Source organism: Marmota monax, unplaced genomic scaffold (assembly GCF_021218885.2).
Source record: "Marmota monax isolate L192 unplaced genomic scaffold, Marmota_monax_Labrador192_F-V1.1 WCK01_AAM20220418_F8-fsc00133, whole genome shotgun sequence".
NCBI classification, from domain to species: Eukaryota; Metazoa; Chordata; class Mammalia; order Rodentia; family Sciuridae; genus Marmota; species Marmota monax.
Window position 1 is genome coordinate 4,555,359 of NW_026694821.1, and position 25,293 is coordinate 4,580,651.

Sequence of the window (25,293 nt, forward strand, 5' to 3'; positions counted from 1 at the left end):
AAAATCAGAGAAACAGGATAGCCTAGGAGTGAAGAGTTTGGAGTCAAAAGTCAAAACTGGCCTCAAGTGAAGCAAACCCCATCATTTTCTGACCTTGAAAGGTTACCCAAAGTTTTCTAAGACTCGGTTTTCTCACCTATGAAATCTATCAGAGTTATTAGTATTGGAAATTAAGTAAGCAGGTAAAGTATTTAATCCAGTGCCAGGAACCTCACAATGATGATGAATTATAATCTATTATTGTGGATATTATTACTGTCCATAGTTTTTATTAAATCTCAAAGTGAAGTTTAATTTCTCTTCAGGGTCGCTTGTTTGTTTCTTTGTTGGTTTTGCAGTCTATATCACTGGTGTAGACTTAAAAGCAGAAGAACAAAGAAATTGTGTTCATGTGAAAGAGTTGCATGATTATGAACATCCAAACTAAGTTCCCAAAGGAATTCCCTATTTCTACTCAGAGAACAGGTATCATGATTCCTCTCCCTTTAAATAAGTTGCCAAAAGCCAACATATGAGAGTTTTTATCTCCGAAGACCCAGAAGGTAGAATTCCAACGGTAAGAATCCTGTGTATTTTCCAGTGGTCTCTTAGTGCCAGGGTCCATCAGTGGAAGACCCTCTTGCCTCTGACAGCAATGCACCCCAGCTGCTGCTGAGGACATGCAAAAAGCAATCCCACCTTTCAGCTATAACACACCTGGTCAGTTGTGAAATCCAACTGGAAATGTCAGAAATTTCATCCTGATGCCAAGGCAAAATGAGCATGAAGGGTAGCCTGGCCTCCAGAGGAAACCCCACAGAGGGACCACCTCGGAAGGTATCCAACCAATTCAGCAGTGGAACAATGGTCTCTTAGTGCCAGGCCAGCTACCCACGACAGTCTTCTCCCCAAAAGAAACACACTCCCCCTTTTCCAGAGTTTGCTTCAGAAATGACTTTTCCATCCATGAAGGATATTAAAGGACCTCCCCCCAATCTGAGAATTATGTATGAAAGAAACAAGGACAAAGAAAGAGGCATCTAACCACCAGGCCAGCCTCGTCCACTCATTCACCTGCTCTAACACACCTGCCCTGTGTGTGCTAGGAATAAAACAGTGGGGACAAGAAGGGGGTCAAAAGTCAAACTGACCTCAACCAAGCTCCTTCCTTTTCTTCTATGAGAATCTTTTCTTTCTTTTATTCTCTCCTGTGAAGGAGCTTATGAGACGGTTGGAGAAACAAACAAGGTACCCAGGGTGGTAAGGGTAACACTAGGGCTATGTGGGAAGCACCAAAGACGTACAGTGAAAGGAAGTTCTGGAAGAACTCTTCAGCTTCAATGTCTTTGTAAGAAACAATGAAAAATTTAAAATTATTGCTCTAAATTCATCTTAAGAAGTTGCAAAATGAAGAGCAAATTAAGCCCAAAGTAAAAAGAAAGGAAATGTTAAAGATAGGGGGAAAAAAAATCTATGAAATACAGAACAATCAATAGAAACAGTTAACAAGAACAAAAGTTAGGTTTTTAAGAACATTTATGGATGTAATGAAAAGTTAGAAAGACCGATAAAGAAACAATGAGAGAAAGCACAAATTATGCCAGGTATCAAAGAAAGAACAGCCATGCATATCTTGCAGAAATTAAAAGGATGGTAAGTAACATTATAGCAGTGAATTTCACAACTTAGATGAAATGAACAAATTCCCTGAAAAACACAAACTTATCAAGAATACTTAAAAAGAAATAGAAACTTTGAATAATCCTACAACCATTAAGGCAGTGGTTTGCTGAGTGTGATTCCCCATACTACTAGCAACAAGTAACACCTGGGAACTGTCTGAAATGCAAATCCTTTTTTTTTCTTTTTTTTTTTTTATTGGTTGTTCAAAACATTACAAAGCTCTTGACATATCATATTTCACACATTTGATTCAAGTGGGTTTTGAACTCCCAATTTTACCCCAAATACAGATTGCAGAATCACATCGGTTACACATCCACATTTTTACATAATGCCCTATTAGTAACTGTTGTATTCTGCTACACCAAATCAGAAACTCGGAGTAGAGTCAGAGGGAAGGTCTCAGTAATCCATGTCTTTTGTTTTTTTTCTTTCTTTTTTTTTTTTTAACCAAGGATTGAACCCAACAACACTTAACTACTGAGCCACATTCCCAGTCCTTTTTATTTTTTATTTTGAAACAGGATCTCACTAAGTTGCTGAGGCTGGCTTCAAACCTGCAATCCTCCTGATTCAGCCTCCTGAGCCACTGGGAAGACAGGTGCGTACCACCATGCCTGGTGGCAATTCATGTTTTAACAGACTTTCCTGGTGATCCCAATACCATTTGAGAATTGTTTGAATACCACCTTCCCACAAGGAAATCCAGCCTTAGATGATTTTCTTAACGGATTCTATCAAATATATAAGAATGAAATACTACTAAACTTACACAAACTCTATAAGAAAAGAGGAGGGAACATGTCTCATCATTACTTTTGATCTCTACTTCCTGATGGAAAATGTAGGACACTCTTTTTATCTGCACTCTCATTCTTATTTTGAAGGGATTCTTGGTTTCTTTGGGAGGGATCATTTTGACAGACATGTAAGCCCCAAAGCCCAAGTGGCCACACTGCATGCCCTCAAGTAGAGAAAGGTCTTCATCAGACCTCTCTCCTCTACTCATAGCCCTTAGGGAGGTGATAATTTATTTCTCCATAAGGTAACCAAGGCAGTGAGCTCACAGCCCTTGCACAAGGATACCCACAGTAAAGCCTTCCTCTCCACCCTTGTATAACAAACCTCACCCATGCCAGAGCAGGCACTGCAACTCAGATAATAAAAGTGGTGTTAAAAATCAACTATCCACCCATTTTTTTTACTTTTAAATAAAAGTCTCATATCACCTTTCCATATCTGGCTGTTTTTTCTTATTTATCTTTAAGCCTCAGGAAGTCATCTCTGAACTCTCAAACTAAGCCAAGTTCTATCTTTGCACCTCTGTCAAAGAACACAATGAAATGCCTACCTGAGTTCCAATAGCTCCCATTGTGCCATTTGCTCTTTCAGGATAGAAACCACATTTTGTGTTTGTTTATTTGTTTTTTTAATGTCTTACAGTGCATTACCAACATAGCAGTACTCAGTAATATATAGTGAAATAAAAGTTGGGAAGCAGAATCAGATGAGTCACAATTTACATCCACAAACAAAATGTGCTCGACTCAATAATGTTGGTACAACTCATTTTTAAAAATAAATACTGTACTTTCAATTTGTTCATTGTCTAAATTGTCAGTGGTATTGTCCATGCCAACCACATAGGCTGACTTTCATTCTGCAAATCAGACTTACCCCTTTTAATCTCGGGTGGACACAGTAGATCCCCACCCACAGACCCACACATTGCAAATCCTATTAGAGGATGAGTACAGGGACCAAGAGAGTAGCAATGAAGATGACACCTTGACACCTAGAATTTTTGACTAAAAAATTTTTGGATTCCTTTTTTTTTTTTTTTTTTTTGGAGGATCTTTCAGCAAACCTATATTCAGTTTTCACAGCCCTGTGGATCAGGCTGAAGCATGAAGCAGCAATTTCTCTTACCCTCACCCATAATTTGCTGGGACCATTCCAACTAATCCTTTGATAAATGAGATCCTAAAGGATTAATCTCCTGTATAAGCAGAATAAGTCCCCAAGGGTGATGAAGTTTTTGCCAGGAGTTTGTAAGGTCTCACTCTTAATTATAACAAAGGATGGCATTCTGTGGCTATTAATTTTTACTGGAAGAGAAAGCATTATATTAACCACTAATATTTTTTAGACTCTTACTGTGTAGCCAGAACTGGGCCATATGCTTTTATACATTGTCTCATTTAATCTTTAAAACAACCCTGTAAGTTAGATACTATTAGTAACCCATACCCATGTGCTTAACTAGCTGATAAATCACAAAGTTAAAGAAGAGTGAAAACTGGATTTAAGCTTAGGTCTCCCAGACCACAAAATCCATGCTCTGAATTGTTTACATAGACTTTTGGTATAATTATGAGGCTACACTGTCCCATACAAACCAATGGCAAAAGCAAGGAAAGGGAATCATTTGCCTCTCCATCTACAAACCAAAAGTTTCCTTTAAAATATGATTCATTTTCCACACTAGAGTCTAACTTAAGGAAAAATTTCTTTCTATTCAAAATAATGATACTAAATGGGAAGCAATTTAAGCTTTACAATGGCTTCATCAGGACCTCATCTGTCAAATCCCAAAATCATGCTCCCGGATCACATTTCTCAGTACAGTGAAATCAGCCAGGGGAAAGCAGATGTAGAGTGAACAGGTAAAAAGTATGAAGTCGGCATGATCTAGGGATCAAGGGCTGCAATGTCAAGAAGAGCTGTGCTCACAGCCCACCACTGACACCAGAAGAACTGCCACCACCATTGCTGGGGTGATATTACTAAGCACCTTCACCCCAAAGATGCACATGTGTCCTCCGAAGGAACGGGGCTTTTATCTACCCATCAAACCAGTCCAGCCGCATCACCAAAAGGGTGAATTTTCTATCTTTGCATCTTATAAATGGGTCATGAGTGAGCAGTTGTGACTGCTAAAGATGGTATTGTCACTAACAACATGGTTACACTCGCAATTTACCAAATTATCACAGAATTGTGGCAAAATTATCAAAGACATGAAATTATGGATTTGGCCTAACAGTGAGAGTAAGACAATCATCTCAGAGTACATGTTGTACTCGTCAGGTTCTCTTCTTCAGCTCTTCAATTGCTGTGTTAATTCTAGGAAACTCTTGATAACTATCTAATGATGAACACATCTTAAAGATTAAGAAAATGATTAACGAGAAGTCAACCCACAAGTCCTCCATGTATACATATAGCAGAGAACAGAAAAAAAAATGGGGAGAAGTCTCTCCCCTCGTGGTGGCACATGACAATTTAGGAACTCACAGCAGAGGGTAATTTGCTGTGACACCATGCTCAGCTCTGGTTTCCGAGGGACTACACTGGCTACTGGACTGGTACTAATTTCAAGGGATAATTTCATTGTCTGGGTCTGCTAACTAGGAATCCATTCCCATTGATATTGTGGGCTTGCTTTGAAGCTACTAACTTCCACTGAAAGTACTTTGATAATTTACTCTCTGCACCCCCTCAGGTAAAGGATGAAACTTCCTTTCCTAGCAAATCTCTTTGGTTGTATTGCCTTCTAGGTAATAGTGTGTAATAATGCCAAAGTGTTTCTGTTAATATCTGTAATTTTATGCTTTTTCGAGACTAGTAGAATATAATAGCATATGGAACTTGTGGTTTTAGATTTGTTTCAGGATAGAGCATACCATATTTACATACACCAAACAATATTATCCCTTTAAACAACTTGGAAATCCCTTCCAGTGCATGATTAAGGGCACTTTAAGTATTTTCCCTGTAAAATTTAAATGCGTTTAAAACACTGGTAAAGTTTTATCTGTCACTTGCATAGACTATGAAACATAATTCACAAATGTGATACATAAACAATGAATCAAAAGTAAAAATAGTAGCCTTAATAAAAATAGCTAAAACATTCTTTACACTTACTAAAATCCAGGGAGCACGCTTAATTATTTTCATCTCATTTAATGCTTATTACAATTTTATAAGGTAAGTACTATTAAGAAAGAAAGTAAAACTTAGAGTAAATTCTCAACCTCAGCACAATTTGGTTAATTTTCTGCTTAGAAATGTCATATGCACTGTAGGTTATTTACTAGCATCTGGGGCCTCTATTTGCTAGATATCAATGATAAACCTCAAACCCAGAAGTGATAACCCAAAATGTCTCTATATTGTCAAAGGTCCTCTTGGGGCCATTTCACCCTGTGTTGAAAACCACTGGCTTATGGAAATTAAGTAATTTACTAAAAAGGCCAAGCACTTAAGAAAGAGTGGATTAGAAGCCCAGCATTCTGAATCTACACTGCATACTCTCAACCAACGAAATGCAATGCTATTTACTCTGTGATGCTGTAAAGAACATAAATGTCTCCTCAACTTAGAAAACTAAAAGTGAAGAGGAATGACAAGTACGTCCCTGTGATCTTCCATGGCCATACAGTCTGGGCCCTTCCAAACTTCCTTTTCCTAATGAAGGCCCATGTCCCAATGGCTACTACCCTGTGCAGCTTGCCCCACTGCCCCAGTGACCTCAGCCTTCTTTCAGTCCCGTTCCCCATGTCCCAAAAGTCAGTCACCAATTTCTAGTCAAGGTTGATTCTACCCCTCAATAAATACAGCACAGCCCCTGGGCTCAGAGTCCCTAATGTGCAAGGCCTGACTGTTTCCTGCAGTTCTCTTAGATGATTCCAGATTTTCAAACTGTACCATGTCTCAGTGCAAGCCCCCCGTATAGGGTGGACATAGAACCCTGGTATCCTCTCAGGGATGTCCCACACATTCAGTGACTAAGCACTTTCCACATGCCCAAGGTTTCTTGTGTGATTTACATATATTACTTCACTCTTGGCTCACACAAAAAAATCTAGGAAGCAAGTTTTATTTCCATTTGACCAAGAAGAAACAGATTCCCACTGATAAAGAACCTCTGCCCACTGCAAGTATTGCCCAGGATTCCTGCCAGGACTCAGGTTTCAACCTGAGAGACTCCAAGTCCCTGCTCTTTCCCCCAAAATTTTACTAATTTCATGGCTGAGCAAAGACTACAGACATGGCTCTTCCAAAGTTATGTCCTTCACTTACTCTACTCTCTCCAAGTTACTTAGAAATTCTTCATTCTGGTGCCTCCCTCTGATGGCCCAAAGTCACAGGAAACAACCCTGGTTCCACTTGTGGGGAGGCAAAAGGAAAAATTCAGGTAGTGACCTCATCAACTTTGAAAAGGCAATATCGTATTAAATCAGAGAACAGAAAAACACAGAACAAGTTTTCTTTGGCCCAATTCTATTTTTGTTATTTACTTTTTATGCATAGTTATCTACTCATGTATGACTGATCACGCTGCTTCAAAGCTTTTAAGCTGTTAAGTACAAAAATAGACTATTTTGGAAAAAAAGAACCTGATGGTAGAGGTAAGGATTTTCCCCCTTCAATAACATTTCTTAAATACAGCTTTTTAAAAAATCTTCCTTGAATGTTCCTGAGAAATTCAACTTTTAGATTAAGGCCAAATATAAAAACTTTCAAACATAAAATACCCTTACAAGAAAACAATTGGAGGGTAGGAAAATGAACTACTAAAGGTGTATCTTTCTGATCCTTTGACTTTATTCAGCTTGAAGCTGCTTCATTTGGGGAAGAAAAATAAATATAACCAAGGAGCTCTATAGATGTAAAAAAAATATGTATATACAATACCACCAGGATGGAAAGAACTCAAGAAGCTTTTAACATAAGATAATGCATGTGAAACATCTGGTACACAGTTGGCACATAATAAATTGAGTCAATACAGTAGACTTTTCTAAAGTTTGTGATTTGGCAATTATCTTGTTAATATGCTTCCCATGATTAGTTCTCCTGGATTAGATTAAATTAGAAGTATTCTAAACCAAGTAATCCAACTGGTAGCCATGGACCATCACTATGGGACTCCGAGGATGTTACCTACCAAGTAACCTCTGTTGTAGCTGGCAATTTGATTCTCTTGGGGATTCAGCTACAGGGCACAGAGTGCCTACTATCCCTGCAAAGGTTTCCTGGTGGCCTGGGGCTCCCCCATGAAAAGACCCAAGAAATCAGAAACAAAGAATGTTGTTTTTGAGCCAAAAGGAATTATGCTTATCGCTCTACTGAACCATATGTCTTCACAAACAAGGAGGACACTGAAACCCAGAGAGGAGCAATTTGGCACAGCTAATTCAGAACAGAACCCAAGTTCTTATTTCTCATCTAGACCTGTGGTTCTCAACTACAGGCAAATTTGACTCTCAGGACATTTTTGGTTGTCAAAACTAAGACATGAAGGAGTAGCAACTGGTATCTAGTAGTAGAGACCAGAGATTTTGCCAAGCATTATCCAATGTACAGAGCAGCCCCAACAATGAAATCGTCAACCAAGTCAAGGTTACCCACTGATCTACACTGGTAGACCCAGTTTCTCCAGGGACCCTAAAAGTGCTTCTTAAGCTACTGTTGTTGGAGCTGGATTTGGCGCCAGTTGGAAAGCCTTCAACAATTACTGAATCTGTTTAGCTGATTCCACCTCTTTTTGGTATTGAGGGCCACTGAGATTAGCAGGGATCAAGAGGCTTGCCTCCTTAGACAACTTGAAGTCTGGGCATAACTTTTGAAGCACAATGATTGCACTAGTGCTATTGATAGCCTTAAAGACACACTTAGGTCTTATCAGGAAATCTAAGAAAATGATTCTCAAAATCATTTTGGCAAAATACCTCAGAAGAGCCAAATGATGCATAACCACAGTTATCAAATACTCAGAATGATTTGCTTCGAACAAATACATTTGACACTGAAATGAACATCTCCAGGCTCACTGATTTGAAAGAGGGAAAATAGAGATTCAAGCCCTGATGCAGAGCAAAAATGCTTTCAGTTTCCACCCAGATAGAGTCCACGTTGGAGAAACTGAAATGGAAAAGCAGAGTCGATGATCCAAGCAATTACGTACTTTCTGGTTCTTGCCATGCATGCCATCTGTCTTGCTGACCTCACAAGCCTCCACAATGGCCAGTGTGAGGGCCAAATGAGAGTCTGGATGTAGGAGTATGCAGTGAACTGCAAAGTCATTTGTAAGCATGAGTCATTTATCAGCCTGAGCTTATTTACCCACAATTCCACCTGGTAACTCTGACTTAAGTTCTGACCCGTGATAAAAATATACATAGGATCCCATTCATTCATAAATTCAACCCACTTTTAATAAATACCTGAAATGCCCAAGGCACCATGCTTTGGGGCAGCATATCCCTTACTCAAAAACAAAACTCTCAATGGTTCCAAAACACTCAATTAACTCTGGTCATGGAATTAGAGCAATAAGAATTAAGAAAGCAAGATCTCTCTTAGGTGTAAAGATCCAAGAGGGTTCCAATGAAAGAGATGGTATTTGAATAGGGTCTTGAAGAAAAAAAATTCAATTTCAACAAACATACATAAGAACACTCAAAATGCCAGACAGAGTATGAGTAAAGAAGGGATCATAAAAAACACAAGGCAAATATGGCAATGCAGTGTTCAGCTTCACTGGTACTCAGGGTGAATGGAAGGGAATAATAGACCAAGCAGAAAAGTTAAGGTGGAGGCCACAGATAGAGAATCTAGATGAGAAGACAGACCTCTAATAGCCATCAGGAAGCCACTGGAGGCTTCCTGTTGTTATTTTTCAACACATCAGGTACAAATAGAGGAGCTATGGTGAAGACGCCATCAGACATGGGTATACAGAATGGAGAGGATGTAGAAACCAGAGTAAAGAGAGTGGTTAGGAAGTCATTCTATATACTAAACAATGAATAAAAAGACTAGAACAAGACCATGGGAATAAAAATAATGGGAAGGAGAATCCCACCATCTATTAGAGACCCAATCATCATGGGTGAAGAGGAGGAACAAAAGTTAACACTGAAAGAACACACAGCAGAAGGACATATAAAATGTGTTACAATTTGGCTCTGGAATGTTCCCCAAAAGTTTATGTACCCAATGCCCAGGATAAAGCTTTTAGAAAATGATTGGATCAGGAGGGCAGGGGACCCTAATCAAAGAATTGATCAATCTATCATGGCTGAATGGACGACAGAGAAGTATAGGACAATGCAGCAGGACCTAGTTCAAAGAAGTGGGTCACTGGGGGTGTGACCTGAAAGGGTTTCTCTTGAGCCTGTACTTCCCTGTGATCTTCCATGGCCATACAGTCTGGGCCCTTCCAAACTTCCTTTTCCTAATGAAGGCCCATGTCCCCACGGCTACTACCCTGTGCAGCTTGCCCCACTGCCCCATTGACCCCAGCCTTCTTTCAGTCCTGTTCCCATATCCCAAAAGTCAGTCACCAATTTCTAGTCAAGGTTGATTCTACCCCTCAATAAATACAGCACAGCCCCTGCCCTCAGAGTCCCTAAAGTGCAAGGCCTGTCTGCACTCCCCTCTCACTCTCACCCTCCGTTTCTGGGCTGCCATGAAAACAGCAAATTTCTTCTACCACACCCTTCCAACAGAATGTTCTGCCTCGCCTCAGGCCCAAAGCAATGAAGCCAGCTGACCGTGAATTGAAACCATGAGTTGAAATAAATCTTTCCTCCTCTAAGCTGTTTTTCTGAGGTATTTTGGTCACAGCAACTAAAAGCTGGCTAACACAAAGTGACTCAGAAGTTTTGATTCTTGATGAACAGAAGGATAGAAATTCTCAGACATAGGAAGATGGAAGGAAAAAAGATTGAATTGAACCTAGATGTACCCCTTGACTCAGAAAATGACAGCTCAATGCTAAGGTCATCCCTGCTTCTAGCATCTAAATAAACAACCCAGACTCAGTGCCTGACCTACTTACTACAACCTGGTACCTCTCCTCAGGCCTAGTTCCTATCTCCTGCTAATCAGCCTCTCTGAGTCAAGATCCCTGCACCTGCCCTCTTCAGACACTCGATGACATATTAGGAGGATGAGTGAGTGATTGAGGGATGAGTGAATGACAGTCTACCAGTGTAGACCCTCCCTCATTCTTTGTGGACAAAGTCTCAACACCTATCTGTATCACTAGTGCTGTTCTTCTCTCTGGTCTCCCTTGGTCTGCCATCACTACCTACTATGAAGTCACCCTGATTGAGTCAGCAATCTTGGAATGTAAACTGTGCATATTCTTATGGCTGATGTACTCATTCTTACTACTTTCAGAATGTATTAGGCATCACAAATAAAGGGAAATATTTTTAAAGGTTTTTATCTCTTATAAGATCCACATATCTTTGATTCACCACTAATTCTCATGCTCTAAATATCAATACTACTAAGTAATATTATGCAGGATTCATTACACACCAGTATGCAAAAACAAATATGTGCTTTGATTTATCCTACATTACTCCTGTTAACTTTCTCAACAAGTTATTTAGTTGCTACTTTTAATTTCAAAAGTAGGAAACAAGAGTCAACCTAGTCTATTTCAAAGATGCCAAAAGAGCTTCAGAATGTACTGATGGGCCTTAACATAACCTTCAAAGGACATGGAGGTCAGAGTTAAGAAGATGCACCTGTCAATGCTAGGATACCACCGAGTAGCAGGTAGCCTTCCCAAAGGGTGACATACACTCACCCTCCCACCCGTCACACACAACAATCTATTATTAATAGCCAAAGTGGCAGTTCTGTTGGTGACTCATTAAGTAAGCTGATTCATGAAGGCTGAACATAGGCAGACCTGACTAAGGGAATCATTTGCTGGATTTAATCAATTATTGGGCTCATCAAATGTGATTACTGAGCCACATCAAAATCCAACTGGAAGAAGGCATTAGACACTTGGCGGGGGAAATAACTTCTTGCTTTGCCTTGCAACAAATAGAGGCCTCTCTACTAATGACAGCGTGATATCTACTTTGTCAATAACTACATATAGATTGGCATCCTGAACTGTCTTCCTCCTGACATCCAGAATATTGTTGAGTCATTTTCCTGTTTGAAGAAAGGCCTAAAATATTTTAAAAACATATATTTTAAAAATAACTGTAAACAGGAAGAAAACAGAAAATATTCTATTGTATTAGACTATTGTTCTATTGTATCAGACTTCAATGTGCCCATACTTGCAAGACCCTGGAATAGTAAGTAAATAGCACAGGCTGTGTTTGTGATCTTGTGAGAGAAGAGTAGGATAATGCAAGTTTCCTCCAAAAGACCTAATTGTTCCAAGTGACCTTCAATACTGAGATTAGAACACTCACCACATTGTATCATAATTAATTTTTTCACCTCTATCTCACCTACAAGCCAGTATACCTATTCATGGAGGCATTTTTTACTTATATTTTTATTTCCAGTGTGCACTAAACTATAGCAACATTAATTGCTAAATAAGTTTTTTGTTAAATCGGAAGGTTTTTGTAAAGTACTATGCATATGACTATCAATGTAATATGATTATCAAAAAAAATTTAACTGAGGTTAATTGCTCACAGTAATGTCTCCATTGATGAGTCAGATACAATTAGAACCAGAACTTGTATTTAAATTATCTAAGCAGAGCTATAGTTAATAACAAATAAACAAAAACCTTATGCTAATGAGGGTTTCATTATCTGTTATGGCTTAAAACGCCAATTTTTAACCACCCTGACCAAATAGCCACAGAGCAAACATCCAAAGACCAGCCTTGTGCCTGCAGAGATCCTTCAAGTTTGTGGACACATCTGCCTTGTGTCTCTGCTTCTGAATTATGCTAATTGATCACAGCAGCCCCTAAACACACTGAAATAGAGGGGTGTGTGTGTGGAGGGGGGGACAGTTATAATATAGATTCAGCTTGATAATTTCATCTCTGACAGTAATTCCTTTCTTCAAGGGCAATCCAAACGTATTTGATTATTTCTAGGTGTTTGTGAGTATTTTGTATATTGTCCAACATGCTTTCTAAGACATACAGCTTCTCTGAGCCAGACCTGATAACTTGAAGCTAAAGGTGTATTAAAAGAAACCTTTTACCAAAAATTTTACAGGGGAGCAGGTTTACTGTGTAATCCTCTCTAGCTGACAAATTGCTATTTTTCCACTTTAGCAAGTCTCTGGAAATGACTGACTCTCATGGACAAAACTCATTCACAGGGCAAAAGGAGGAGTGCTCCTCTTAATCATGAGAGTCTGAAATCCGATTCAATAAGGCATTCTGTTCAAGGATCCTACCAGTCCAGAGCCCTTCTAACATTACTCCTTCCACTGGAATTCTGGTCTTGGAAGAGATGAGTACATTTCCATTAATGCTTAAGTGAGACTTAGAAGCACCAGAATCATCAAAACATTCCCTTGGGTGAAGATCTGCCTTGTACTTTATGAATTACTTAAAGAAAGATAACAATGTCTATTGAGCGGTAGTAGAAAGATTAATTTGAAAGCAGGTGGATTTTTTAAACATAGTTTTAAAAGATAAATAAATATTTCTGTGAAATGAAATGAAACAGCAAGAAAATGGTAAAGACAGGTAGATTATTTATGTATGCTGGGCTATCTTCCCTTGTTACTTAAATCAAATCTATTCCATCTAAAACTTTTGAACAGAACATTTATACCATTTACTTTTCCCACATGAAGTCACCAGCATTATTTGACTAATGATTAAGTGAAGTCAAATAATTACACTTAGAATTCAGTTGAGTCCACACTAATGTATTTATCCCTAACATGAAAAAGAAATCATTGCTACTCCCACTCGAAATGAATCATGAAGTAGGCAAGCATACATTCAAACAGACTAGCACCTGACTGCAAGGGGCGGGTGTCAAAATACATACAAAATTGCCTACCATGCATCAAACAAGAATCCACCTACTCTGAATCTACAGATCCCCAAGAAGGGCCTCGAGCAAATTCACTCTGAAAAAGTTTGGAAGTTTCTACCTGGATTTAAAAAGTCCACAATTTTTTTTTTTTTTCCTGTAATGAAGATTGAACTCAGGGGCACTCAACCACTGAGCCACATCTCCAGCCCTGTGTTGTATTTTATTTAGAGACAGAGTCTCTAAATGCTTAGTGGCTCACTTTTGCTGAGGCTGGCTTTGAATTCCATCCTCCTGACTCAGCCTCCTGAGCAGCTGGAATTACAGGCATGCACCACCGCACTCGACAAGTCTACAATTTTTAAATGCTTCTTTCAACAAGAGATATAATATATGCTATGGTATATGCCCCCCTTATCATGAATTTGGATGAATTTTAATGGATTAGCTTAAACAATAAGATACAACAGAAGTAACTGTCAATTTCTGTGCCCAGGTTGCAAGTAAGAGTCTAGCAGCTTCTACTTCCTGTCACTTAGGGCACTTGGCCTAAGAAGCCACAAGAAGGCAATCACTAACACTATTCCTGCAGTAAGAATTCTAAGAGATATGGAGATATCTGTGTGGTGATATCCCGGAAGATAAAAGCCATGTGCAGAGACAGAAAAAGAGAAAGAGGGGGGGTAGGTTGGGTGCAGGGGCAGGAAGACATGGAGCCCCAAGGGCCCTGATGTGAATGAACACACTGTCTTGGAAGTAACTCCTCCATCCCCAGCAGCCGCAGCTGTCACCAGTTGGATCACATTCAAACCACCCCTCCAAGTCCTTCCTGAATTCCTGACCCATAAAACTGCCAGCAAAATAAAATGGTGGTTTGAAGCCACTAAGTTGGAGATTTTTTATTATTATTATTCAATGATATAGTCACAGAGCATGAATCTATTTCTTACGAAAAAATATTAAAAAGAGATCAAACTTCTCCTTTATTAATTTGCATTTTAAATGACTTTCAATGAAGCGGGCAGTCTGGTGTTTTTCTTTTAATTTTATGATATCATAAAAATGACAACAGCATTCACCTCAGATATGCTTTCAGAAAAGTCAACATAGTAATTTTAACCTTGACAGATTTGAGCAGCTCTTATAAAACTCCCTCTCACCTGTCTCTTTATCTCACATTGAAAGAAAATTGAGGCAACTCTGAAGTGCCTTATACCTCAGGTTACCTACATGTAAAGATGATAAATTACCTTTTACTCCTGAAGACCATTGTACCCTCTAATCTGAGTGATTAATTTACATCCTGCTCAGTGGTTCACATGCAATTATGACCGTGAGTTCAACGAACCTGAACAAGACAGAACTGTCTAGCCATCTGTATAAGCTGACTATATTTAGAAAAGTATAGCAACCTCCAGGAAGCCTTCAAAGTTTTCACTCATTTTCCTCCCAATGTTTAATGTACTCTATGTTGCATACTAAATTATCTAGCACTCCTTTGGACTATCGACTTTATTTGGAAACCACAGGACACAGGAATCTCTACCCCAGGAGATGATCATCATTAAAAAAAGTGGGATTAAAACTGTCATGCAAAAATGCCACTGTTGAAAGGTATTGGCACATTTTGAACTGCATCAGTGCTTTTTGGTTTGGTTTTGTTTTAATCTGGATCGTGGGCTTCCAATGCTTGGCAAACAACAAGCCTAAGCAATTCTATTTCTTTGCAACGTGCTTTCCAAACTCTTCTCAACAACACAGAGTAAATATTTTGTCACTTGCATTATTTATATTACAAAAGCTTCTTCTTAATGAGAGGCCACCGAGACTAGAGTGGCTGATGCTAGAACATTATTTTAATTAAATATATTAATCATAAAACAGTACTCTTGTGAAGTTTTTTTCATGAGATCATGCCACTCCAATCCTGTCTCTTCCAGAATTCATTCAGACTTCCTGGAAAAGCCCTGAGCAGAATCACATGATGCTATCTGGTACATAAAATAGGGAGCCTATATATTACAGAACAATAGTTTGGTTTATATTTTAATTGTCTCAGTACCAAGTTGTGTGTAATATAGTTGAGGCACTTCTCCCTGATGCCATTACCAATAGTCTGGGGAAAAAAATCAATTTAAAAATTCAGTAAGAAAAGCAGTTAGTATCATACATTCAACAACATTTTCTCAGGGGCTACTGTACGCCGAGCACTATGGCAGACAAAGCAAACCCCAGAAGGCACAGTATACATGTTGCCCACCATTAGTCAGGAAGGAAGGATAAAAAGATGAGGGCTCACAGGAGCATATAAAAGGCAGACATCAGAGTATTAACCAAGGGTCAGGTGGGGAAAAGGGAACAGCACATGAAAAGACACTGGAAGAATCAGCACAGCGTTTTGAGAAAACCCAATGTGTTATCCTAACAGGCCATGTCTATCTACTCTGGTATCCCAGGGAATGCTGAATTAATATTTTGTCCCCCTCACTCAGGAAAGCTTCAGAGAAGTACACTGACCACAAGTTTACCAAAGTTCCTCCTAAAAAAGCATTTGTGATCATCGGGACCTTTGGAAGCAAAACTTGGCTGGAAGTTCATAGTTCATGTTTAGAGGACAAAGAGTGACACTGAAAGTGGCAAGAGATGATGCTGGGAAAATAAGAGTTCATTAGAGGCCTTAAATGCCATTATTGTCCAGTTAAATTTATGAACATGAATCATCATAAAAAGCAAAGTATATGCAAGATGAACCAATGAATGAAATAGGGGAGATGGTGGATGCGTTGATTTGCTTGACTGTAATAATTATTTTACTGTGTTTATGAAAGCATCATATTGTATACTTTAAATATATTTAATCAAAAAATAAAGCCCATTAACCACGAAAAAATTCCATCATGATGCACCTGATATTTCCTAATCTCATTTCATTATTCTCTTTGGGAACCGGAACCCCACTCGCCCTGCCCATGGCCGCATGCTCCTCCAAATCAGCAAAAACCAGCAAAGGGCACTAACAGGGACTTGAGATCACAACCACACAGAAAAATGGGCTCCTCTTTGGAGCCAAGACTCCACACACCTGGTAAGTCATTTTGGAACTATAAATACAAAAGACACAAGTCCAAAGTTTAACAGCCCCATGGGTCAGAGCCAGTGTCCACCTGATCCCTTCAAGACTCCTCATACCAAAGGATCTGCAAGGCACAGCGTAGAGCCAGGCCAGGCCTCATCTTTATACATCCCCTCTTCCATGCAATGGGGACATGAAGGAGAGGATAGATGGTATTCTACTTCAAATTACTTTCCCACAGTCCAATCAGAACACCAGCATTGCCCTTAAAGGAACTGGTACCTCTGCCATGAGCTCAATAGCCCCCACCAACCAAAGTCAAGGTTTTAGTCGACTCACTAGATGGCACAGCTGTAGCCAGCTTTTGGATCCACGGGATCCACTCCCGTGGGCAGTGATCCACCCTACTGTGCTGTGCTAGGTGCCTGTAACCAATTTTTAATTACAGCAGTAGTAGCGATCCCGAAATAAAGCAAACAATTCACTGAGAAGGAACCAAGACACTGTTTATTACAATTCCAGTCAAATATGAGCCATATTTGCCAAGAGCTATGCCACCAATGACTCAGCCAACCCTGGCCCCAAAGCTCCCCATTTTCAGAAAGATACTCTTACCTCTGGGACGTTTTCTTATATTTCCTCCTGTAGGAAAAGAAGCACAAATACACATCAGAAAAGGCTTATGGCAGGTAGTGGGAGTAAGAGAAAGCTTGAGTGGGGGATGGGTACTGAGATCAATACCTCTAGGGGTTCCCTCAGTAAAGGGGGAACTAGGTTTCAAAGCCTAGTTAAAAGTTTGGGGTTGCTGTGTTATACTATGGTCAGATGTATATAACTTTAGCCTTAGTAGTGAAAAATAGCATCAAGAGCCCAATGGCTCTGCTCCTATGCTCTTCCAGCCCCCTTTGAAGGGCACTTGGCATGTTGGTTGAGGTTGAGCTTAAAGACAACAAGATCCAGATTCCAATCTCAGTCCTTCCATCTACAAGGTTCACGGGGTAGTGGCAGAGTAAATAGGTAGAGGCTGGTAAAACATTTATTTTGACTGGAACTTATTAAATGGTCAATAATTATTAGTTATTTGTCTCTTCACTATTGTTGGTATTATCCACATCATCGAGTGTTATGGTTCCTTTTTTTAAAAAAAATTGGGCGGGGGGGGGGGGGGGGGGTTGTGGATATAGGACCCAGGGCCTCAAGCATGCACCCTACCTCTGAGCTACACTCCTAACCCCAAGATGAACTTTTTAAAATATAAACATGTAATCATGCAACCAAACCATGAGATCAGACATAAGGTCTTCAAAGAAGTGGAGAAGGGTAAAATGAGAAAAAAATCTAGAAGGAAATGGTGGAAGCAAAGTTAGGAACTTGCTAGTGACCCATAGGGCACTGCCCTGGGAAGCAGAAGAGGCCCAGGTCTAGCCCACCTCTGCCACTGACATCGTCAGTTAGTCTTTAGCAAATCTCTTATGCTTTGGGCTTCTTGACCCAGCAAGTGCAGATAGTCTCATCGGCCCTGACTATTTCACCTAGGTCAGAGTGGCATTAGAGGGAAAATGGCCACAAAGGTATGTTGACCCTGTCCAGATGTTCTTCATATGTTTTGTCAACTGGGCAGACGCACAAAAGAGTGCTAACAAGCTCTCAGTGGGTGGATTAGAGGAAAGGAAGAGATAGGAAAGGATGATAAATCTCCTTGAAGCATCTCCAGGGAGTTCTTCCCTGTTGTTCTTAGTTCCACATCTGCCTGCCCATTATAGTCACTGCACCTAGAATAGCCACGCCACTCACTTGCTAATTGGAACCATACATCATGTGTTTTAAATCAAACAAAGAAAAGCACAGAGGCTTCAGGTTCAAAATCACTATGGCCTGTTACATCTCTGTTAAATCAAAAGCATGCTCGGCATTAAGTTAGGTATTAGGTAAAGAAACCAGCATGCATGCAAAACAGACCCTACCATGCACAGACTTCGCCACATATGTATTGATATCTATTTACCTGAAAGGAAACAAACTAGAACATTAACGTAATACCAAGACACTGGGTTAATGGATTTCATTTCTACTTTTATGAAGTTTTAAAATTTTCTTTAAGGAATGAGTATCATGATCATGATTAGAAAAATGTCTAAAACTATGCATAAACATACATATTCTATGGCAGTCAGGCCAGAACAGTGTCCTTGGCTTCTACTTAGAATCCCAACTGATTCTATCAGCAGAGGATATCTTCTGAGATTAGAAGACAACCTTTGCTCCTGGCTTCCAAAGAATTTTCTCAGCATTTCCCAAGCATCATACAAAGTCACATATAGAGATATAAACATATATAGGAAAATACAGGGAGGAAGGTTCACTAAACCAGTGGTTAAGGCTTGGGCTGTAGAACAAATGACCCATTATGGTTTGGAACTAAAAACGTCCTCCAAAGAGCTCATGTGTTGTGCAATATTCCAATATTCCAAGAGATCAGAAGATTCAATTATTGAATTCAATAAAGATTGAATTGAATTCTCAACATTGGATTAATCCATTTGATGAATTAATCATTTGTATGGACTATGGGTGGTAACTACAGGCAAGTAGTGCATGGCTGGAGGAATTAGGTCAATGGGGACATGGCTTTGGACTCTACCTCTCCCTGCCTCCCTCCTCCACCCTTTCTCTCTCTCTCCATACATGTGCATGATCTCGATCTCTCTCTCTCCTTCCCAGGTGCTATGAGCTGAATAACTTTCCTTTGTCATATGTTGTACCACAATGTTCCACCTCACCTCGGGCCCAGAGAAATGGAACCATGAGCCAAAACTAAACTTTTCTCCCTTGTTCTTGTTCTCATCAGGTACTTTGATCACAGTAACAGAAGGCTAACACACTATCAATCTTGGCTCTGGCAATTAAATCTATAATGTTGGAACAGTTATTCAACCTCCTTGAACCTTAATTTCTTTATCTGTAAAGTGGGAACGATCAGAGCACTTCTCTTGGGATCTTATTATGAGAAATAAATGAGATAATTCATCTGAGCATCAACTTCCCAAGGGCAGGTTCTTTATGTGGCTCCCTTCTACATGCCAGTGTCTAAAACAGTGCCTTGTTCTCTCTCCTAAAACTGAGATAAATGAGCTTCTCTCTCTCTCTCTCTCTCTCTCTCTCTCTCTCTCTCTCTCTCTCTCTCTCTCTCTCTCTCTCTCTCTCTCTCTCCTGAATCCTGTCACACTGACATCTTACCCTCTCCAGGCAGTAACCACAAACACAGTTCTCACATGCAAGCACAGAGCACATGCACTGTGGTGTGATCCACATCCTTCACCTCAGTAGCACCACAGTCCAATAAACTAAGCTAAAGAACCTCTAGTAAGGCTGAAAAAAAAAAAAACATCAAGATTGTTGAAGGACCAAAGGACAAGAGGGCAGTCAGGCCAGAATGGTGCCGTTGGCTTCTACTTAGAATCTCAACTGATTCTATCAGCAGAGAATATCTTCAGAGATTAGAAGAAGACAACCTCTGCTCCTGGCTTCCAAAGAATTTTCCCAGATAATTTCCCAAGCACCATACAAAGGCACTGCTGGGAGTGCTGAAAGAACCAAAGAGGAACAAAAATAAGAATAGCTTCATTTTCAACACCTAATTGTAATAAGCACTTAAACATGGCTCATCCTCATAACTCCAAAAGGTCCACTCTGTGAAAGAATTTGAATTCTAGAAAGTTATGGCATGCACCTTAAGTCTTATTGTGTTATAACAAAAAACACAAGAAATAGCTCAAGGAAAATTTGCAGAAGAGGTAGTCTTGACTGATGGGTAAGATTTCAACAAGGAAACAATCCAACAAGCAGGGGAAACTGCAGAGAAATAGCAACAAATAAAGCTGAAAAGTGTAAAGACAGTGTTAATCAGGAAAAGTGAGAAATTTATACTTTTAAACAAAGACAATATCTGTGGGGGAGAGGTGGCCTCTTCTATGCACCCCTTTTTTGTGCTCCAACAACAGGCTAACACCTAGCACACACCATACTCCACTGCACCACATCGTCTCACTATGACTACATGGAGAGGCAGCCGGGCTCTGGACGGTCATAGACATGGTTGAAGACTTCACCCTCCCAACTGGGAGACCTCATGCAACTCTGTGCTAAATCAAGCTTTGGTTTCTATATCTATAAAAGGATAGAATGACCTCAGATTGAGATAGGTATGAAATTCACCAAGTGTCATACCTGCCATGTCTTAGGTTTGGATCTCGAGTGTCTCAGGTTTGGATCTCGTGTGTTGAAGGCTTGGTCTCCAGTGCAGCAAGCCGCAGAAGTGAGGCTTTGGAAAGTGATTGGATCACCAGGGCTCTGACCTTATCAGTGGATTAATCCATTGATGGCTGAATGGATGACTGTCAGGTAGTAGAAACTATAGGCAGATGGGGCATAATTGAAAGCAGCAGCTCAGCAGAGGTGTGCCTTTGGGGACTATATCTTGTCTCAGGTCTCTTTCTCTTTCTCTCTCTACTTCCTGGCTGCCATGAGCTGAGCATCTGTCTTTCCTCTACCCCACTTTAATGTTCTGCCTCAGCTCAGGCCACAAAGCAATGGAGTCAGCAAACCATGAAGTGAAATCTCTGAAACCATGAGCCAAAATATATCTTTCTTCCTCTAAGTTTTTTTTTTCTCAGGTTTTTGTCATAGTGATAAAAAGCTGACGACCACGCCATGTGAGGGGCATTCTAAAACTTCTAGGCCCTTTTACATTAGGAATCCCATCAGATGGATCTCTGTATGTGTCCCAGAGGGCTTGTACATCAACTGGCACATGATTGGCAAAAAACACACACACACACATACACACACGTAGGTGTGTATGTATGTATGCAGAACAGATATACATACACATATATATGCTAAATAAATGAATTATTTGCAACTGCCATCTACATGTGTCAAAATACAGGTCATGCCTCAAGAATGGGATCCTAATTACAATAAGTTATACTCCACGTATTTATGTCAAAATACACTCTACTGTCATGCATACCTAAAAAGAACAAATAAAAAAGTAGAAGTTGTGCATTTGAAAAACTCAGGGAAAGGGACTCACACTCCCCACCTCCATAGTTGTGTTCTTGGCCACACACATTGTAAAGATTCCCCTTATCATCTTTGCACTTGTGACTCCTAATGGTGGCAATGTGTTACACTAATGGCAAAAATGACGGCTTGTCCACTATCTGCTAGTGTTTCTCCCTAACTCTCCTAATATGGAGCATGTGGCAAATGGCAGCTGCTCAATACATTGTTGTTAAATGAATGAATAATCTTAGCAAGACATTTATTTTTTTTTAAAAAATGCTTTCTCTTTGTCCATTTTCTTTCTGTTCAGTGATGATTTACTAAGTAAATAAATGCATTATTTGCAGCTGCCATCTACATTACTAAGTAAAATAAAGCTATCTACCATAGCCTTGATGGGAAAGGCAATGAATGAGAGAGCTGGGAGCGCCCAGCTGTTGAGCCTCTTCTGCTCCATGCCTGGCAGGGAAATTAGCTCGCTTGACCCTCTGCAAACCCTAGGAGATTTAACCCACTTCACACTTGATGGAAATGAGGCCCAGAGAAGGTTTGTCATTTGCCTAAGGATATAGAATCTTAAAGTGTCTGAGACAGAATGCAAGTACTGAAGCCTTCAAAGAAAATTGAGGAAATGATGCCAAGAAGTCCAAAGATTCCAGGAGGAAACTTTGATACTAGACAAAACAAACAAAACCAATAACAATAAAGCAGAAGGGATTCTTCCCATCCAAATGCAGGAAACGAGCCAGAAGAGAAACCCAGTTTATCCTTGGCCTTTTGTTTTTTTTAAGAACAGAATTTATCCCTGACTCACTACCTGAAAAATATAAAGAGATTGCTTTTGGTTTGTTTTTCAAGCTAACTTTAAATTTACAATTTTTTTGAAATTGGAAATAAGACAGCACAAATCTCAAGACTCATGTTGCTAGACTGAGCTGATATGGAAAGCAGAGCATGGCCAAGAACTGCTGTGCTCCGGGACCCCGCTAACCTGGCAGCCCTGTGGAGGATGGAGAGAGCCCGGCTCATGCTGCAGGAGGCAGCTTATCTCCTGGAGGCCAGGCCCAGCACAGCACCTCAGAGGAGGTCCATGGCAGTGCTTTTTGCAAACTATCCACCAAAATGAGCTCTTTTTTCTCTCTCTCCTTTTCTTTTTTTCTCTTTCTTTTATACAGACACATACACATTCATGGTGCACAAAAGGAGTTCCATTTGTTTTTCTGTTTTTGTTTTATTTAAAAGAGAGGCATTACATATAGTGCTTAAAATCATGTGCCTGAGCTTAATCTCTTCTCCAACTTAACGTGTCCAGTAAGCTGTGCGACCTTTACCAACGTAAATGACTTTCCTCATCATCAGTTTCCTCCTCTAAACAAATCTGGGTAACAATAATACCCACTTCATATACTGATGTGAAGTTCGATGTGATGAGGACCATAAAGCATTTAGCACAGAACTAGGCGTTCAGTAAGTGTTCAAGAAAGGGCCCAGTACTGCATTAATAACGATGGTAGTACATAAATAATAATGGTATTATAACTCAATCCATTTTTTCAAATTTTGTTTGAAAAAACAGCCTTTCAGTGATTTAAAAAGTCAAGAAAAAAGTTGAAGATTGCTTTTCTAAAATACAAAAACTGTTGACTTCTAATTCTCCTTATCTTGGAACAGTTGAACCACAAAGAAAGCAGGGTCTAATCTCAGTCCCATTCAGAGGAGGATAAGCTAAAATCCTGCCTGGCTTTCCCCAGGCCCACAGGACCCTGAAGCCTGTCCACCCTGACCCTGTTCCTACATGGGTCCCAGCTAACCTAGTACTGCCACACACTTTCTTCTAATGGCAAAGCTGAGCCACTGCTCAGAAGGTAGAAGAGAAGAAAATAAAACTGGGGGTTGATGAACTGAAGAACTCAATTATCCTTAGAAATGCCTAAAATTGTTTTAACAAAAATGCTTTTATCGATAACTCTAAGCGCTGAGCTTAGCATACTGCTCACACAGCATCCTACGTATTCTCGGCAGTAACTCAGCACATGGCTCTCCTGTGCTACTCCTGGAATTATTGATTGATCCACATTCATTTACCTCTTAAGTATATTAAAAGACTGCTGGTCTTCACTGAAAATCAATGTCTGTTTAAGTCTGGAGTGATTCAACAGAACTGTGGCTTGTCCAGGAAGTATCAAATTGTGTGTGTGTGTGTGTGTGTGTACGAACACCTGTGTACAGAACAGGGAAAGTGAGCTCCAAAACCTCCCCTTGAAGGCTTCAGCCCATTTACATCCAGCGGATCACATTCTGACAAGCGGATCCTGACACAGGAGCAAGGAGAACTGACCCCCAATATTTTTTAAGGTTTCCCAAAGCTCTTCTTGGCTGTGTCGTCTAGGAGAACTTCATGATCCTGAACTTCACCTTATCTCTCCTGGCCCCCATCAAGGAAAGAAAGGATGAAACTAAGCAAGGCTAAGGGGTGATTCCATAGCAAGGACAGAGCTACCTGGGTCAGAGGAAAAACTAGCAGAGAAAAAAGAAAAAGAACCAACAGGAAGGTAAGAACAAGGTTGCTTTTAAGGGACTCTGGTAGCTAGGACTTTCCAAACCACTGGGAGCACCTGCAGTCAGATGAAAATATCAAGTGCTTCAAATTCAAGCAGATGATTTGGGAAATGTTTCTAGTGGCCTGAGTAAGTGAGAGTCGACCAACCACTGATGCTAAATTATGAAGCGCCTGGCAGTCTTTCCCTTTTTCAAAGTGAGTATCTTTTAGCAAGAGCCATATGGGTGCTGCAATAATGAGGTTTATAAATAGGCTTAATATTGCAGCGAGCTGGCTTTGAGAAACCAAAACTCGGGCTCTGCTTCAGGTTGACAGCAAGACACCTCCCAGTTGGGCATAAGAAGACTTTTGTGTATGGGAGATGGGACAGGAAATAACTGCATGCACACAGAGAAACTCGGCCTCCTGTGTACCCTGTGTATCCTCTCCCACCGGAGAGGATCCTGTATCCATCTTTGCCCAAAGAGACCACCCAGCTGCTGACACACAATCAGACAGCTGTGGAAATCTTGAGTGTCAGCTCTCAGTTCCCTTGAGGGAAAGGAGGAGGCTGAGGACAGACTCGGAGACAAAGGAGACAACAACACTTATGTAGCTAACTACATGTTCTCACGAAGCTGATCATAGACATCTCACTTGTGGGAAAGTGGATGGAGAAAAAATACCACAAATAACCATGAAAGGAGCCAGGATCAGAATGATCATCTGATCCTCAGGTTTTGTTTTTCATTGGCATGCACAGTGTAGACTGGATATGTCTAGAAACTTCTACCAAATCCATCTTACATAAACTAATCTCCAGGCTGCTGAGAATGGGAGGTCTTTACATTTACTTTTCTTTCTGATGATTTCCTTTCTGTGATGCATGTTAATACCTAGAGTTATAAAGATATACGTACATATTGATTCTTTGCTACTTTTTCCAATATTTTGAACAATAAATGCCAATGAGAAAATACATATAAACTTTTGATCTCCTGACACCTTCCACCAGAATATTTAGGGACAGGGAAAAAGATAATAGATAAAAATAACCTCCTCTATTACTAGCTCAAACATTTCTTAACAAAATGAAATACCATGTGCATGATGATTCTATTTTCCTGCCCAAAGATCCAAGGCAAGAGAAAATAAATTTAAAA

The 25,293-nt window shown here is 40.0% G+C and overlaps 1 protein-coding gene across 8 annotated transcripts in view; it reads right to left on the reverse strand.

The window, feature by feature from the left end:
• The window catches only part of Pde1c (phosphodiesterase 1C), a 601,507-nt gene that overhangs the window by 269,160 nt on the left and 307,054 nt on the right, over positions 1-25,293 (reverse strand). Inside the window, exon 3 of one of the 8 annotated variants that reach the window (XM_046426009.2) lies at positions 17,140-17,166. The exons of the other annotated variants lie outside the window; for them this stretch is intronic. Within the exon in view, the coding sequence (XP_046281965.1) occupies positions 17,140-17,166 (27 nt within the window). The remainder of the gene's footprint in view (positions 1-17,139; positions 17,167-25,293) is intronic. 8 annotated transcript variants of the gene reach the window in all.